This window comes from Rhinichthys klamathensis, unplaced genomic scaffold, assembly GCF_029890125.1.
Source record: "Rhinichthys klamathensis goyatoka isolate OS25496 unplaced genomic scaffold, OSU_Roscu_1.1 h1tg000113l_1, whole genome shotgun sequence".
NCBI classification, from domain to species: domain Eukaryota; kingdom Metazoa; phylum Chordata; class Actinopteri; order Cypriniformes; family Leuciscidae; genus Rhinichthys; species Rhinichthys klamathensis.
The window spans coordinates 321,703-341,839 of NW_026606650.1; the positions used below are offsets into that span (position 1 = coordinate 321,703).

Genomic DNA, 20,137 nt, shown 5'->3' on the forward strand with positions numbered 1-20,137 from the left:
CATCGTCCAGCTCAGTTCAGTTCTCATATAATGCTGTCAATGCAGGAGATCAATAATATTGCTGAATATTACATTAAATGTCTCCAAATAAGCAACAGGAACCGAAAACTCCATCAGTGACAGAGTGGAGGAAAACCCTCGAGAGAAACCAGACTCAGCCTCAGTTCTCCTCTGGACAGCAGTGTGTGATTATGATTATGATTCAGGCATCATTAAAAGGAGGATTCGCATTCTACATTACATAAGTAAGGAAGGTTGGTGCTAGAAACTCAAACTAGCCGAATCTGTCCGAGGGAAACGAGTGTCTTGTCCCTGTTCGACTCACATTTCCACAATCTTCGGTGTGAAAAGTTTCAGTGGGATGGGTTTCTTCTTCTTGAACACCAGAGGTGCATGCTGGGAAGGCTGTTCAGGAATGGCATCTAATATCTCTCTGTGAAGATCCTGCAGGGGATATAAAACCCAGAATTAATAAGAATGACCCGTCCGCTGTGAACACAAGGGGCTTCCGCACCGGAGAGCTACAGGAGCCTCCAGGACGTGTGATGTCATGAGTGAGCATGAACCTGTGTGCAGGACGGGTACAGCGAAACGGGAAGATGGTTCAGGAGGAGCGCTCTGATTGGCTGGAAGATGTGAGTGTATGACGGCAGGTCCTTGTAGAGACACGTGCATCGCTTCACCAGATCCAGACACGAGTCGACGAGAGACAGCCTGAAACACACACAGCATCGCTCACTAAACTCACTCAACAGAACATGTCCTATAACAGCAGAACTCCTGGAGGAAAACTACATTACCCGTGATCCGACATTACCCGTGATCCGACATTACCCGTGATCCGACATTACCCGCGATCCGACATTACCCGCGATCCGACATTACCCGCGATCCGACATTACCCGCGATCCGACATTACCCGTGATCCGACATTACCCGTGATCCGACATTACCCGTGATCCGACATTTACCCGTGATCCGACATTACCCGTGATCCGACATTACCCGTGATCCGACATTACCCGGGATCCGACATTACCCGGGATCCGACATTACCCTTGATCCTACATTACCCTTGATCCGACATTACCCGTGATCCGACATTACCCGTGATCCGACATTACCCGTGATCCGACATTACCCTTGATCCGACATTACCCGTGATCCTACATTACCCTTGATCCGACATTACCCTTGATCCTACATTACCCGGGATCCTACATTATCTGTGATCCGACATTACCCGCGATCCTACATTACCCGTGATCCTACATTACCCGTGATCCGACATTACCCTTGATCCTACATTACCCGTGATCCGACATTACCCGTGATCCGACATTACCCGTGATCCGACATTACCCGTGATCCGACATTACCCGTGATCCGACATTACACGTGATCCGACATTACCCTTGATCCTACATTACCCGGGATCCTACATTATCTGTGATCCGACATTACCCGTGATCCGACATTACCCGTGATCCGACATTACCCGTGATCCGACATTACCCGTGATCCGACATTACCCGTGATCCGACATTACACGTGATCCGACATTACACGTGATCCGACATTACACGTGATCCGACATTACCCTTGATCCTACATTACCCGGGATCCTACATTATCTGTGATCCGACATTACCCGTGATCCGACATTACCCGTGATCCGACATTACCCGTGATCCGACATTACCCGTGATCCGACATTACCCGTGATCCGACATTACACGTGATCCGACATTACACGTGATCCGACATTACACGCGATCCGACATTACCCGTGATCCGACATTACCCGCGATCCGACATTACCCGCGATCCGACATTACCCGCGATCCGACATTACCCGCGATCCGACATTACCCTTGATCCTACATTACCCGTGATCCTACATTACCCTTGATCCGACATTACCCGTGATCCGACATTACCCTTGATCCGACATTACCCGTGATCCGACATTACCCTTGATCCTACATTACCCTTGATCCTACATTACCCGTGATCCTACATTACCCGTGATCCTACATTACCCGTGATCCGACATTTACCCGTGATCCGACATTACCCTTGATCCTACATTACCCTTGATCCTACATTACCCGTGATCCTACATTACCCGTGATCCTACATTACCCGTGATCCTACATTACCCTTGATCCGACATTACCCGTGATCCTACATTACCCTTGATCCTACATTACCCGTGATCCTACATTACCCGCGATCCGACATTACCCGCGATCCGACATTACCCGTGATCCTACATTACCCTTGATCCGACATTACCCGTGATCCGACATTACCCGTGATCCGACATTACCCGTGATCCGACATTACCCGTGATCCTACATTATCTGTGATCCGACATTACCCGTGATCCGACATTACCCGTGATCCGACATTACCCGTGATCCTACATTACCCGTGATCCGACATTACCCGTGATCCTACATTACCCGTGATCCTACATTACCCGTGATCCTACATTACCCGTGATCCGACATTACCCGTGATCCTACATTACCCGTGATCCTACATTACCCGTGATCCGACATTACCCGTGATCCGACATTACCCGTGATCCGACATTTACCCGTGATCCGACATTACCCTTGATCCGACATTACCCGTGATCCGACATTACCCGTGATCCGACATTTACCCGTGATCCGACATTACCCGTGATCCGACATTACCCGTGATCCGACATTTACCCGTGATCCGACATTACCCGTGATCCGACATTACCCGTGATCCGACATTACCCGTGATCCGACATTTACCCGTGATCCGACATTACCCTTGATCCTACATTACCCGTGATCCTACATTACCCTTGATCCTACATTACCCGTGATCCTACATTACCCGTGATCCGACATTACCCTTGATCCGACATTACCCGTGATCCGACATTACCCTTGATCCTACATTACCCGTGATCCGACATTACCCGTGATCCGACATTACCCGTGATCCGACATTACCCGTGATCCGACATTACCCGTGATCCTACATTACCCGTGATCCTACATTACCCTTGATCCTACATTACCCTTGATCCTACATTACCCGTGATTCTACATTACCCATGATTCTACAGAAAATCTCCACCAATCAGAGGATCTAAATAAGCAAGAGCTCCACCCACTGCTATGAAGCACTGGAAATGACAATAGTTTTAAATATACTGACTGTATGTGTATATCTATCTATATGTGTATGTGTATGTGAATATACACTCACCTAAAGGATTATTAGGAACGCCATACTAATACTGTGTTTGACCCCCTTTCGCCTTCAGAACTGCCTTAATTCTATGTGGCATTGATTCAACAAGGTGCTGAAAGCATTCTTTAGAAATGTTGGCCCATATTGATAGGATAGCATCTTGCAGTTGATGGAGATTTGTGGGATGCACATCCAGGGCACGAAGCTCCCGTTCCACCACATCCCAAAGATGCTCTATTGGGCTGAGATCTGGTGACTGTGGGGGCCATTTTAGTACAGTGAACTCATTGTCATGTTCAAGAAACCAATTTGAAATGATTCGAGCTTTGTGACATGGTGCATTATCCTGCTGGAAGTAGCCATCAGAGGATGGGTACATGGTGGCCATAAAGGGATGGACATGGTCAGAAACAATGCTCAGGTAGGCCGTGGCATTTAAACGATGCCCAATTGGCACTAAGGGGCCTAAAGTGTGCCAAGAAAACATCCCCCACACCATTACACCACCACCACCAGCCTGCACAGTGGTAACAAGGCATGATGGATCCATGTTCTCATTCTGTTTACGCCAAATTCTGACTCTACCATCTGAATGTCTCAACAGAAATCTAGACTCATCAGACCAGGCAACATTTTTCCAGTCTTCAACGGTCCAATTTTGGTGAGCTCTTGCAAATTGTAGCCTCTTTTTCCTATTTTTTCAAGTGGAGATGAGTGGTGCCTGGTGGGGTCTTCTGCTGTTGTAGCCCATCCGCCTCAAGGTTGTGCGTGTTGTGGCTTCACAAATGCTTTGCTGCATACCTCGGTTGTAACGAGTGGTTATTTCAGTCAAAGTTGCTCTTCTATCAGCTTGAATCAGTCGGCCCATTCTCCTCTGACCTCTAGCATCAACAAGGCATTTTCGCCCACAGGACTGCCGCATACTGGATGTTTTTCCCTTCTCACACCATTCTTTGTAAACCCTAGAAATGGTTGTGCGTGAAAATCCCAGTAACTGAGCAGATTGTGCAATACTCAGACCGGCCCGTCTGGCACCAACAACCATGCCACGCTCAAAATTGCTTAAATCACCTTTCTTTCCCATTCTGACATTCAGTTTGGAGTTCAGGAGATTGTCTTGACCAGGACCACACCCCTAAATGCATTGAAGCAACTGCCATGTGATTGGTTGATTAGATAATTACATTAATGAGAAATTGAATAGGTGTTCCTAATAATCCTTTAGGTGAGTGTATATGTGTATGTCTATCTATATGTGTATGCATATGTATGTGTATATGTATGAATACAGTCATGGTCAGAATTATTATAATTACACACCGCATTCTACAGTAGAATTCAACCAAGCCATGAAATAAACCACTGTAATGCTGTGGGCCTGTTTTCTGCTGGAGGTCCTGGACTTCTTGTGAGTGTGGAGTGTGTGTGTGTGTGTGTGGGACTTCTTGTTCGGATGCATGATATCATGGATTCTAGCAAATACCAACAGATAAAAATCAAACCCTGCCGGCCTCAGCTGGAGATCCTACATGTGCCGTGGACGGATCCTCCATCAGGACAACGGTCCACAACAAACATCAAAATCAACACAAAAATGAGGTGTGTGTGTGTGTGTCTGAGTGCGAGTGTGTGTGTGTGAGTGTGTGTGAGTGAGTGTGTGTGTGTGTGAGTGTGTGTGTGTACCTGCAGTGCTCTCTCTCCGCTGGACATCTGACAGCTGTCTGCAGTGACACTGGTTTTCTCTTCCAGCTCTGAGACGCGTTTGGATCCGTCAGAACTAACAGATCACAGTTCTTCCCCTGCTGTCTGAACGGACTCAACACTGCATAACCTACACACACACACACGGTCAGAACCACAACATGAACACACTTATTATGATGGATAGAGGCACTTTTATTGACTTCAAAACAGAAACACCCATTCACTGCCATTATAAAGCTTGGAAGAGCCAGGACATTTTGTAATGTCTGATTGTGTTCGTCTGAGAAAAGAGTGTCACACACACCGAGGAAGAGTTTCATACACACCGAGGAAGAGTGTCACACACACCGAGGAAGAGTTTCATACACACCGAGGAAGAGTGTCACACACACCGAGGAGAGTGTCACACACACCGAGGAAGAGTGTCACACACACCGAGGAGAGTGTCATACACACCGAGGAGAGTGTCACACACACCGAGGAAGTGTCATACACACCGAGGAGAGTGTCACACACACCGAGGAAGAGTGTCACACACACCGAGGAGGAAGAGTGTCACACACACCGAGGAGAGTGTCACACACACCGAGGAAGAGTGTCACACACACCGAGGAAGAGTGTCACACACACCGAGGAGGAAGAGTGTCACACACACCGAGGAAGACTGTCACACACACCGAGGAAGAGTGTCACACACACCGAGGAAGAGTGTCACACACACCGAGGAAGAGTGTCACACACACCGAGGAGAGTGTCACACACACCGAGGAAGAGTGTCACACACACCGAGGAGAGTGTCACACACACCGAGGAAGGGTGTCACACACACCGAGGAGAGTGTCACACACACCGAGGAAGAGTGTCACACACACCGAGGAAGAGTGTCACACACACCGAGGAAGAGTGTCACACACACCGAGGAAGAGTGTCACACACATCGAGGAAGAGTGTCACACACACCGAGGAGAGTGTCACACACACCGAGGAAGAGTGTCACACACACCGAGGAAGAGTGTCACACACACCGAGGAGAGTGTCACACACACCGAGGAAGAGTGTCACACACATCGAGGAAGAGTGTCACACACACCGAGGAGAGTGTCACACACACCGAGGAGAGTGTCACACACACCGAGGAAGAGTGTCACACACACCGAGGAAGAGTGTCACACACACCGAGGAAGAGTGTCACACACATCGAGGAAGAGTGTCACACACACCGAGGAGAGTGTCACACACACCGAGGAAGAGTGTCACACACACCGAGGAAGAGTGTCACACACACCAAGGAAGAGTGTCACACACACCGAGGAAGAGTGTCACACACATCGAGGAAGAGTGTCACACACACCGAGGAAGAGTGTCACACACACAGAGGAAGGAAGAGTGTCACACACACCGAGGAAGAGTGTCACACACACCGAGGAGAGTGTCACACACACCGAGGAAGAGTGTCACACACACCGAGGAGAGTGTCACACACACCGAGGAAGAGTGTCACACACACCGAGGAAGAGTGTCACATACACCGAGGAAGAGTGTCACACACACAGAGGAAGAGTGTCACACACACCGAGGAAGAGTGTCACACACACCGAGGAAGAGTGTCACACACACCGAGGAAGAGTGTCACACACACCGAGGAAGAGTGTCACACACACCGAGGAGAGTGTCACACACACCGAGGAAGAGTGTCACACACACCGAGGAAGAGTGTCACACACACCGAGGAAGAGTGTCACACACACCGAGGAGAGTGTCACACACACCGAGGAAGAGTGTCACACACACCGAGGAGAGTGTCACACACACCGAGGAAGAGTGCCACACACACAGAGGAAGAGTGTCACACACACCGAGGAAGAGTGTCACACACACCGAGGAAGAGTGTCACACACACCGAGGAAGAGTGTCACACACACCGAGGAAGAGTGTCACACACACCGAGGAAGAGTGTCACACACACCGAGGAAGAGTGTCACACACACCGAGGAAGAGTGTCACACACACCGAGGAAGAGTGTCACACACACCGAGGAAGAGTGTCACACACACCGAGGAAGAGTGTCACACACACCGAGGAAGAGTGTCACACACACCGAGGAAGAGTGTCACACACACCGAGGAAGAGTGTCACACACACCGAGGAAGAGTGTCACACACACCGAGGAAGAGTGTCACACACACCGAGGAAGAGTGTCACACACACCGAGGAAGAGTGTCACACACACCGAGGAAGAGTGTCACACACACCGAGGATGGGTTGAGAGAGAGTCAATCATGGGCTAATGTTCATTTGAAAGTGAACTGCTCCTTTAAGCAAAACCTCACTTAATTTTCATAAAAACAACACTTAATGTGTCAGTGTTTTGCTTCTCCAGTAAATGTGTCTTGATTTAAGAATGTTTGAATATTTGTGCTGGAAAACAAGACAGAAACACTGAGGAAGAGCAGCATTTACTCGCAGTCTGGAGTCCTGAAATACTGTAATGCTTCTGTAGATGTGATGCTGTACTGGACGAGAGCCGGGAGGAAACACCCAGATTCCACACACACACACACACACACACACACACACACACACACACACACACACACACACACACACACACACGATGAGAGCCGGGAGGAAACACCCAGATTCCACACACACACACACGCACTAGTGCTGCACGATTAATCGTATCGCAATCGTAATCGCGATGTCAAACCTATGCGATTATATTAGGCAAAATGACGCGATTTTATATGAAATAAACTTATTAGGGCTATTAACGCAGCATCTCTTCTTTTTTGTCATCCTTTGACTAGTGTTACATGATCCCGCTCTTATTCGTGCAAATGCTTTTAAAACCATTTTGCACGACAAGAAGTCAAAAGAGAGCGCGCTGCCTGTGAATGTCCTGAATGTGACTCACAGAAAAATGTATAATGCGCATGCACAGACCGGGTGCCAGAATACAGTTCTCTTTAGAGGTTGAACGAACAATAACACACACAATTATGCCAAAATGTCGTTTTGTCGATTATCTTCATAACATAAGAGCAGTCTTATGATGGACGAAAGAGTTGTGCTTGTGAGAGAATGAGGCGCGTGTGAGATCCGCGTCTCGGCAACGGCTGCTCTTAAAGGGCCAGCAGCGAATAAAGCGTTCCGTCAGTAAAGTTAATCAAAGAACAAAGGGAACAGAAAATTACTCACTGCTCTTCTAAAGAAGTTGTGTAGCTTTAATAAGGATTAGTCTATATATAATATATAATTCATGCAGCGCAGACTGTTTGATAACTTTATTCAATTTCTGTATAAATCTGTATATAAATCCTCAATCCTACCTGTTAAGACAGGAAGGGCACAGGTAAATATGGCATTTATTATGGGTTTATGTGAGGATTGTTTAAGTTCACTTAATTTAAAAGCTGTTATTTTTTTTTAAGCCTAATAAATATTTTAAAAGTTGATAGCTTTCAATTGTATTGATGGAATCACTGTAATGTTGGATGGCTATAATTAACGTTTAAAATGTGGGGGGTGTCGTCATTTTTATCCAGACATCAATGGTTTATTTATCATTATAGGTGTTATCAATCATTTAGTTGTTGTTGCTAGTTTGAGTTGAGAAATACACATTAATACACAGAATGATCACTAATCTGTGTGTGCATTTTACTTTAGAACCAAGCAAGTTGACTCATGAAACTATTTGTTTATTATATGGCAATCGCAATATTGACCTCATTAATCGCAATATGACATTTTCCTCAAATCGTGCAGCCCTAACACGCACACACACACGCACGCACACACACGACGAGAGCCGGGAGGAAACACCCAGATTCCACACACACACACACACACACACACACGCACGCACACACACAACGAGAGCCGGGAGGAAACACCCAGATTCCCCCCACACACACACACACACACACACACACACACACACAACGAGAGCCGGGAGGAAACACCCAGATTCCCCCCACACACACACACACACACACACACACACACACACACACACACACACACACACACACACACACACAACGAGAGCCGGGAGGAAACACCCAGATTCCTCTTCCTGTTTCCACACGAGCAGCTCATTATGTTTGAACAGATGAAGGATAATCTGACTGTACGCTTGAGTATGTCGAATATTTCCCATCACAGCCAGACGTGACACACCAGTTTACACAGCAGTGAGAGTATTTCTGCAGCTCATGTGAACCGAAACACACACACACACACACACACACTAACTCACTCTCTTTTTTACCAAAAATGTGTTTTAGGTGGACAGATCAATACAGTATCAGAACATGTAGGATGCTGGAAAATAACAATGTCTTTTCTGTTAACCAAATTCGCTATTACTTCAATGCAAGTGAACAAGCGCGCCGTTATTTGTTGCTTAGTGACGTGTGTGTGTGTGTGTGTGTTCAAGTAAGCCGGAAATGCGCAGATTCTGTGCAATATGCTGTACGCTCACACGCTCACTCTCACACGCTCACTCTCACACGCTCACTCTCACACGCTCACTCTCACACTCTCACTCTCACTCTCACACTCACACGCTCACTCACTCACACGCTCACTCACTCACACGCTCACTCTCACACGCTCACTCTCACGCGCTCACTCTCACACTCTCACTCTCACTCTCACTCTCACTCTCACACTCTCACGCTCACTCTCACACGCTCACTCTCACACTCTCACTCTCACACGCTCACTCTCACACGCTCACTCTCACACGCTCACTCTCACACGCTCACTCTCACACGCTCACTCTCACACTCTCACTCTCACACTCTCACTCTCACTCTCACACTCTCACTCTCACACTCACACGCTCACTCTCACACGCTCACTCTCACACGCTCACTCTCACACGCTCACTCTCACACGCTCACTCTCACACTCTCACTCTCACACTCTCACTCTCACACTCTCACTCTCACTCTCACACTCACACGCTCACTCACTCACACGCTCACTCTCACGCGCTCTCTCACACGCTCACTCTCACACACACACTCACACTCACTCTCACTCTCACACTCTCACTCTCACTCTCACACTCACACGCTCACTCTCACACGCTCACTCTCACGCTCACTCTCACACGCTCACTCTCACACTCTCACACGCTCACTCTCACACTCTCACTCTCACACTCTCTCACGCTCACTCTCACACGCTCACTCTCACACGCTCACTCTCACACGCTCACTCTCACACGCTCACTCTCACACGCTCACTCTCACACGCTCACTCTCACACGCTCACTCTCACACGCTCACTCTCACACGCTCACTCTCACACGCTCACTCTCACTCTCACACGCTCACTCTCACACGCTCACTCTCACACGCTCACTCTCACACGCTCACTCTCACACGCTCACTCTCACACGCTCACTCTCACACGCTCACTCTCACACGCTCACTCTCACAGGCTCACTCTCACTCTCACACGCTCACTCTCACACGCTCACTCTCACACGCTCACTCTCACACGCTCACTCTCACACGCTCACTCTCACTCTCACACGCTCACTCTTACTCTCACACGCTTCCCTCTCACACGCTCACTCTCACACGCTCACTCTCACACGCTCACTCTCACACGCTCACTCTCACACGCTCACTCTCACTCTCACACGCTCACTCTCACACGCTCACTCTCACACTCTCACTCTCACACGCTCACTCTCACACGCTCACTCTCACTCTCACACGCTCACTCTCACTCTCACACGCTCACTCTCACACGCTCACTCTCACACGCTCACTCTCACACGCTCACTCTCACTCACTCACACGCTCACTCTCACACGCTCACTCTCACGCGCTCTCTCACACGCTCACTCTCACACTCTCACTCTCACTCTCACTCTCACACTCACACGCTCACTCACTCACACGCTCACTCTCACACGCTCACTCTCACGCTCACTCTCACACGCTCACTCTCACACTCTCACTCTCACTCTCACACTCACACGCTCACTCACTCACACGCTCACTCTCACACGCTCACTCTCACGCTCACTCTCACTCTCACACGCTCACTCTCACACGCTCACTCTCACACGCTCACTCTCACACTCACTCTCACGCTCTCTCACACGCTCTCTCTCACACTCACTCTCACACTCACTCTCACGCTCACGCTCACTCTCACTCTCACACGCTCACTCTCACACGCTCACTCTCACACGCTCACTCTCACACTCACTCTCACGCTCTCTCACACGCTCTCTCACACGCTCACTCTCACGCTCACTCTCACGCTCTCTCACACGCTCTCTCACACGCTCACTCTCACGCTCACTCTCACGCTCTCTCACACGCTCACTCTCACTCGCTCACTCTCACACGCTCACTCTCACACGCTCACTCTCACACGCTCACTCTCACACGCTCACTCTCACACGCTCTCTCACACGCTCTCACACGCTCTCTCACACGCTCACTCACGCTCACACTCACTCACACTCACTCTCACTCACTCTCACTCACTCTCACTCACTCTCACTCACTCTCACACGCTCACTCTCACACGCTCACTCTCACACGCTCACTCTCACACGCTCACTCTCACACGCTCACTCTCACTCTCACTCTCACTCTCACGCTCACTCTCACGCTCACTCTCACACGCTCACTCACGCTCACACTCACTCACGCTCACTCTCACACGCTCACTCTCACACGCTCACTCTCACACGCTCACTCTCACACGCTCACTCACGCTCACTCTCACACGCTCACACTCACACGCTCACTCTCACACGCTCACTCTCACACGCTCACTCTCACACGCTCACTCTCACACGCTCACTCACACGCTCACACTCACTCACACTCACACGCTCACTCTCACACGCTCACTCTCACTCACGCTCACTCTCACACGCTCACTCTCACACGCTCACTCTCACACGCTCACTCTCACACGCTCACTCTCACACGCTCACTCTCACACGCTCACTCTCACACGCTCACTCACACGCTCACTCACACGCTCACTCACACGCTCACTCACACGCTCACTCACACGCTCACTCACACGCTCACTCACGCTCACTCTCACACGCTCACTCTCACACGCTCACTCTCACACGCTCACTCTCACACGCTCACTCTCACACGCTCACTCTCACACGCTCACTCACTCACACGCTCACTCACTCACACGCTCACTCTCACACTCACTCACTCACTCACTCACTCACTCACTCACTCACTCACTCACTCACTCACTCTCACTCACTCACTCGCTCACTCTCACACGCTCACTCTCACACGCTCACACTCACACTCACTCTCACACGCTCACTCTCACACGCTCACTCTCACACGCTCACTCTCACACGCTCACTCTCACACTCGCTCACTCTCACACTCGCTCACTCTCACACTCGCTCACTCTCACACTCGCTCACTCTCACACTCGCTCACTCTCACACGCTCACTCTCACACGCTCACTCTCACACGCTCACTCTCACACGCTCACTCTCACACGCTCACTCTCACACGCTCACTCTCACACTCGCTCACTCTCACACTCGCTCACTCTCACACGCTCACTCTCACACGCTCACTCTCACACGCTCACTCTCACACGCTCACTCTCACACGCTCACTCTCACACGCTCACTCTCACACGCTCACTCTCACTCTCACGCTCACTCTCACGCTCACTCTCACGCTCACTCTCACGCTCACACTCACGCTCACACTCACACTCTCACACGCTCACTCTCACACGCTCACTCTCACACGCTCACTCTCACACGCTCACTCTCACACGCTCACTCTCACACGCTCACTCTCACACGCTCACTCTCACACGCTCACTCTCACACGCTCACTCTCACACGCTCACTCTCACACGCTCACTCACACGCTCACTCACACGCTCACTCACACGCTCACTCTCACACGCTCACTCTCACGCTCACTCACACGCTCACTCTCACACGCTCACACTCACTCTCACACGCTCACTCTCACACGCTCACTCTCACACGCTCACTCTCACACGCTCACTCTCACACGCTCACTCTCACACGCTCACTCTCACGCTCACTCTCACACGCTCACTCTCACACGCTCACTCACACGCTCACTCACGCTCACACTCACTCACACTCACACGCTCACTCTCACACGCTCACGCTCACTCTCACTCACTCTCACACGCTCACTCTCACGCTCACTCACACGCTCACTCACACGCTCACACTCACTCTCACACGCTCACTCTCACACGCTCAGCTCACTCTCACACGCTCACTCTCACACGCTCACTCTCACACGCTCACTCACACGCTCACTCTCACACGCTCACTCTCACACGCTCACTCTCACACGCTCACTCACACGCTCACTCACACGCTCACTCTCACACGCTCACTCACTCTCACACGCTCACTCTCACACGCTCACTCTCACACGCTCACTCTCACACGCTCACTCTCACACGCTCACTCTCACACGCTCACTCACTCACACGCTCACTCACTCACACGCTCACACGCTCACTCTCACACGCTCACTCTCACACGCTCACTCACACGCTCACTCACACGCTCACTCACACGCTCACTCACACGCTCACTCACACGCTCACTCACACGCTCACGCTCACTCTCACACGCTCACTCACTCTCACACGCTCACTCACTCTCACACGCTCACTCTCACACGCTCACTCTCACACGCTCACTCTCACACGCTCACTCTCACACGCTCACTCACTCACACGCTCACTCACTCACACGCTCACTCACTCACACGCTCACTCACTCACACGCTCACTCTCACACTCACTCACTCACTCACTCACTCACTCACTCTCACTCACTCACTCTCACACTCGCTCACTCTCACACGCTCACTCTCACACGCTCACACTCACACTCACTCTCACTCACTCTCACACTCGCTCACTCTCACACGCTCACTCTCACACGCTCACTCTCACACTCTCACTCTCACACGCTCACTCTCACTCACACACACCTGTGTTGCTCTTGTCGGGGACTGTCAGGTGCAGGAGCCCCAGCAGGAAGTTCATCAGCTCTGGGAAAAACCTCTTGGACAGAGACACAAACTCCAGCGCCAGACAGCAGAGGATCAAACCCTTGCAGGCGTCTTCCAGAGAGACCACGACACACTGAAACACACACACACACACACAACCATCAGCTGCAGGAACAAACATCACTGAAGCACTCTATGACACACACACACACCTTGCTGAGCGCCTGGCTGATGTAGAGGAATGCTGGCGTCGTCACCGGATGCCTGAAGTCTGATGTGGGGAACAACAGCGCCGTGATCTTCAGCAGGACCAACTACAACACACACACACACACACACACACACAATCAGTTCAGGATCTGCGTCTCCTCGCTGTATGTGTGTATCGGGAGTCGATCGGCGTACCATGTCCAGGTCAGGCATCGGCGCGCGACCTTTGACCTCCAGCATCTCCTCCATGCTGTGAGCGCTGTCACTGAGCAACATCTGAACCGCTCTACAGGCGGCCTCTGGGAACAGCTGACACAGACTGCAGATCTGACTGCACACACACACACACGTAAACACAAGGCTGCACTCATATGATCTGTGTGTGTGAGTGAGTGTGTGTGAGTGAGTGAGTGAGTGAGTGAGTGAGTGAGTGAGTGAGTGAGTGAGTGAGTGAGTGAGTGAGCGAGTGAGCGAGTGAGCGAGTGAGCGAGTGAGTGAGTGAGTGTGTGTGTGTGAGAGAGAGTGTGAGTGAGTGTGTGAGTGAGTGAGTGAGTGAGTGAGTGAGTGAGTGAGTGAGTGAGTGAGTGAGTGAGTGAGTGAGTGAGTGAATGTGAGTGAGTGAGTGAGTGAGTGAGTGAGTGAGTGAGTGAGTGAGTGAGTGAGTGAGTGAGTGAGTGAGTGAGTGAGTGAGTGAGTGAGTGTGTGTGTGTTACTCACGGGATGAGTAAGTTGACTGTTCTGAGATCTGGTGGATTCTGGGTGGAGAGTTCACCGACATACTCCAGCAGAAAGCCGAACAACCTCTGAACGCAAGAATAAAACACTGAACAATCTCATTCAACACACACACTCTCTCACACACACATACACTCACAGTCACACACACACACTCACAAAATAATCACTTGGGCAAAATGAGTATAACTAAAAATAAAAAGAAGTGTGTTCTGCTGAACTGAATACTGCCATCAACGCACCAATCGTCAGTTGAAATACTGCATCATTATTCTGTTACTCTGCTGTTATTACTGTGAAGCTGCTCTGAAACAATTTCTTTGTTTCCATCCAACTATTTTTATGTGCATTTTGGGACAAAAATTGTTTTTGAAATTCCAAGATGCGCATAAATGATAAAATTGTGCATAGAACTCGTATGCGGTTTGGCGTTTCTGAAACGCTGGAGTCAAAGTGTGTGATCAGAACGATTGGTTTAATTCCCTCAACTCTGGGAAACAGTGTTTTGAGAGTAACACACACGCGTTCACTGATCACTGGGTCTGGGAAACAGTGTTTTGAGAGTAACACACACGCGTTCACTGGTCACTGGGTCTGGGAAACAGTGTTTTGAGAGTAACACACACGCGTTCGCTGGTCACTGGGTCTGGGAAACAGTGTTTTGAGAGTAACACACACGCGTTCGCTGGTCACTGGGTCTGGGAAACAGTGTTTTGAGAGTAACACACACGCGTTCACTGGTCACTGGGTCTGGGAAACAGTGTTTTGAGAGTAACACACACGCGTTCACTGCACACTGGGTCTGGGAAACAGTGTTTTGAGAGTAACACACACGCGTTCACTGCACACTGGGTCTGGGAAACAGTGTTTTGAGAGTAACACACACGCGTTCGCTGCTCACTGGGTCTGGGAAACAGTGTTTTGAGAGTAACACACACGCGTTCGCTGGTCACTGGGTCTGGGAAACAGTGTTTTGAGAGTAACACACACGCGTTCACTGCACACTGGGTCTGGGAAACAGTGTTTTGAGAGTAACACACACGTGTTCACTGGTCACTGGGTCTGGGAAACAGTGTTTTGAGAGTAACACACACGCGTTCGCTGCACACTGGGTCTGGGAAACAGTGTTTTGAGAGTAACACACACGTGTTCGCTGGTCACTGGGTCTGGGAAACAGTGTTTTGAGAGTAACACACACGCGTTCGCTGCACACTGGGTCTGGGAAACAGTGTTTTGAGAGTAACACACACGCGTTCACTGCTCACTGGGTCTGGGAAACAGTGTTTTGAGAGTAACACACACGCGTTCACTGGTCACTGGGTCTGGGAAACAGTGTTTTGAGAGTAACACACACGCGTTCGCTGGTCACTGGGTCTGGGAAACAGTGTTTTGAGAGTAACACACACGCGTTCACTGGTCACTGGGTCTGGGAAACAGTGTTTTGAGAGTAACACACACGCGTTCGCTGCTCACTGGGTCTGGGAAACAGTGTTTTGAGAGTAACACACACGCGTTCGCTGCACACTGGGTCTGGGAAACAGTGTTTTGAGAGTAACACACACGCGTTCACTGCTCACTGGGTCTGGGAAACAGTGTTTTGAGAGTAACACACACGCGTTCACTGGTCACTGGGTCTGGGAAACAGTGTTTTGAGAGTAACACACACGCGTTCACTGGTCACTGGGTCTGGGAAACAGTGTTTTGAGAGTAACACACACGCGTTCGCTGGTCACTGGGTCTGGGAAACAGTGTTTTGAGAGTAACACACACGCGTTCGCTGGTCACTGGGTCTGGGAAACAGTGTTTTGAGAGTAACACACACGCGTTCACTGGTCACTGGGTCTGGGAAACAGTGTTTTGAGAGTAACACACACGCGTTCGCTGCTCACTGGGTCTGGGAAACAGTGTTTTGAGAGTAACACACACGCGTTCACTGGTCACTGGGTCTGGGAAACAGTGTTTTGAGAGTAACACACACGCGTTCACTGGTCACTGGGTCTGGGAAACAGTGTTTTGAGAGTAACACACACGCGTTCGCTGCACACTGGGTCTGGGAAACAGTGTTTTGAGAGTAACACACACGTGTTCACTGGTCACTGGGTCTGGGAAACAGTGTTTTGAGAGTAACACACACGCGTTCGCTGCACACTGGGTCTGGGAAACAGTGTTTTGAGAGTAACACACACGTGTTCGCTGGTCACTGGGTCTGGGAAACAGTGTTTTGAGAGTAACACACACGCGTTCGCTGCACACTGGGTCTGGGAAACAGTGTTTTGAGAGTAACACACACGCGTTCACTGCTCACTGGGTCTGGGAAACAGTGTTTTGAGAGTAACACACACGCGTTCACTGGTCACTGGGTCTGGGAAACAGTGTTTTGAGAGTAACACACACGCGTTCGCTGGTCACTGGGTCTGGGAAACAGTGTTTTGAGAGTAACACACACGCGTTCACTGGTCACTGGGTCTGGGAAACAGTGTTTTGAGAGTAACACACACGCGTTCGCTGCTCACTGGGTCTGGGAAACAGTGTTTTGAGAGTAACACACACGCGTTCACTGGTCACTGGGTCTGGGAAACAGTGTTTTGAGAGTAACACACACGCGTTCACTGGTCACTGGGTCTGGGAAACAGTGTTTTGAGAGTAACACACACGCGTTCGCTGCACACTGGGTCTGGGAAACAGTGTTTTGAGAGTAACACACACGCGTTCACTGCACACTGGGTCTGGGAAACAGTGTTTTGAGAGTAACACACACGCGTTCACTGGTCACTGGGTCTGGGAAACAGTGTTTTGAGAGTAACACACACGCGTTCACTGGTCACTGGGTCTGGGAAACAGTGTTTTGAGAGTAACACACACGCGTTCGCTGGTCACTGGGTCTGGGAAACAGTGTTTTGAGAGTAACACACACGCGTTCACTGGTCACTGGGTCTGGGAAACAGTGTTTTGAGAGTAACACACACGCGTTCGCTGGTCACTGGGTCTGGGAAACAGTGTTTTGAGAGTAACACACACGCGTTCACTGCACACTGGGTCTGGGAAACAGTGTTTTGAGAGTAACACACACGCGTTCACTGGTCACTGGGTCTGGGAAACAGTGTTTTGAGAGTAACACACACGCGTTCACTGGTCACTGGGTCTGGGAAACTGTTTTGAGAGTAACACACACGCGTTCACTGGTCACTGGGTCTGGGAAACAGTGTTTTGAGAGTAACACACACGCGTTCACTGGTCACTGGGTCTGGGAAACAGTGTTTTGAGAGTAACACACACGCGTTCACTGGTCACTGGGTCTGGGAAACAGTGTTTTGAGAGTAACACACACGCGTTCACTGGTCACTGGGTCTGGGAAACAGTGTTTTGAGAGTAACACACACGCGTTCGCTGGTCACTGGGTCTGGGAAACAGTGTTTTGAGAGTAACACACACGCGTTCACTGCACACTGGGTCTGGGAAACAGTGTTTTGAGAGTAACACACACGCGTTCACTGGTCACTGGGTCTGGGAAACAGTGTTTTGAGAGTAACACACGAGCGTTCACTGCACACTGGGTCTGGGAAACAGTGTTTTGAGAGTAACACACACGCGTTCACTGGTCACTGGGTCTGGGAAACAGTGTTTTGAGAGTAACACACACGCGTTCACTGGTCACTGGGTCTGGGAAACAGTGTTTTGAGAGTAACACACACGCGTTCACTGGTCACTGGGTCTGGGAAACAGTGTTTTGAGAGTAACACACACGCGTTCACTGGTCACTGGGTCTGGGAAACAGTGTTTTGAGAGTAACACACACGCGTTCACTGGTCACTGGGTCTGGGAAACAGTGTTTTGAGAGTAACACACACGCGTTCACTGGTCACTGGGTCTGGGAAACAGTGTTTTGAGAGTAACACACACGCGTTCACTGGTCACTGGGTCTGGGAAACAGTGTTTTGAGAGTAACACACACGCGTTCACTGGTCACTGGGTCTGGGAAACAGTGTTTTGAGAGTAACACACACGCGTTCACTGGTCACTGGGTCTGGGAAACAGTGTTTTGAGAGTAACACACACGCGTTCACTGGTCACTGGGTCTGGGAAACAGTGTTTTGAGAGTAACACACACGCGTTCACTGGTCACTGGGTCTGGGAAACAGTGTTTTGAGAGTAACACACACGCGTTCACTGGTCACTGGGTCTGGGAAACAGTGTTTTGAGAGTAACACACACGCGTTCACTGGTCACTGGGTCTGGGAAACAGTGTTTTGAGAGTAACACACACGCGTTCACTGGTCACTGGGTCTGGGAAACAGTGTTTTGAGAGTAACACACACGCGTTCACTGGTCACTGGGTCTGGGAAACAGTGTTTTGAGAGTAACACACACGCGTTCGCTGGTCACTGGGTCTGGGAAACAGTGTTTTGAGAGTAACACACACGCGTTCACTGGTCACTGGGTCTGGGAAACAGTGTTTTGAGAGTAACACACACGCGTTCACTGGTCACTGGGTCTGGGAAACAGTGTTTTGAGAGTAACACACACGCGTTCACTGCACACTGGGTCTGGGAAACATTGTTTTGAGAGTAACACACGCGTTCACTGCACACTGGGTCTGGGAAACAGTGTTTTGAGAGTAACACACACGCGTTCACTGGTCACTGGGTCTGGGAAACAGTGTTTTGAGAGTAACACACACGCGTTCACTGGTCACTGGGTCTGGGAAACAGTGTTTTGAGAGTAACACACACGCGTTCACTGGTCACTGGGTCTGGGAAACAGTGTTTTGAGAGTAACACACACGCGTTCACTGGTCACTGGGTCTGGGAAACAGTGTTTTGAGAGTAACACACACGCGTTCGCTGGTCACTGGGTCTGGGAAACAGTGTTTTGAGAGTAACACACACGCGTTCGCTGCTCACTGGGTCTAGGAAACAGTGTTTTGAGAGTAACACACACGCGTTCACTGCTCACTGGGTCTAGGAAACAGTGTTTTGAGAGTAACACACGCGTTCACTGGTCACTGGGTCTGGGAAACAGTGTTTTGAGAGTAACACACACGCGTTCACTGGTCACTGGGTCTGGGAAACAGTGTTTTGAGAGTAACACACGCGTTCACTGCACACTGGGTCTGGGAAACAGTGTTTTGAGAGTAACACACACGCGTTCGCTGCTCACTGGGTCTGGGAAACATTGTTTTGAGAGTAACACA

The 20,137-nt window shown here is 50.1% G+C and overlaps 1 protein-coding gene across 1 annotated transcript in view; it reads right to left on the bottom strand.

The window, feature by feature from the left end:
- The window catches only part of nop14 (NOP14 nucleolar protein homolog (yeast)), a 42,163-nt gene that overhangs the window by 3,509 nt on the left and 18,517 nt on the right, over positions 1-20,137 (bottom strand). Inside the window, exons 10-16 of the mRNA XM_056254649.1 lie at positions 14,929-15,014; positions 14,407-14,542; positions 14,214-14,315; positions 13,981-14,134; positions 4,927-5,074; positions 567-714; positions 326-444 (exon numbers count right to left, since the gene is read on the bottom strand). Of these exons, the coding sequence (XP_056110624.1) occupies positions 326-444; positions 567-714; positions 4,927-5,074; positions 13,981-14,134; positions 14,214-14,315; positions 14,407-14,542; positions 14,929-15,014 (893 nt within the window). The remainder of the gene's footprint in view (positions 1-325; positions 445-566; positions 715-4,926; positions 5,075-13,980; positions 14,135-14,213; positions 14,316-14,406; positions 14,543-14,928; positions 15,015-20,137) is intronic.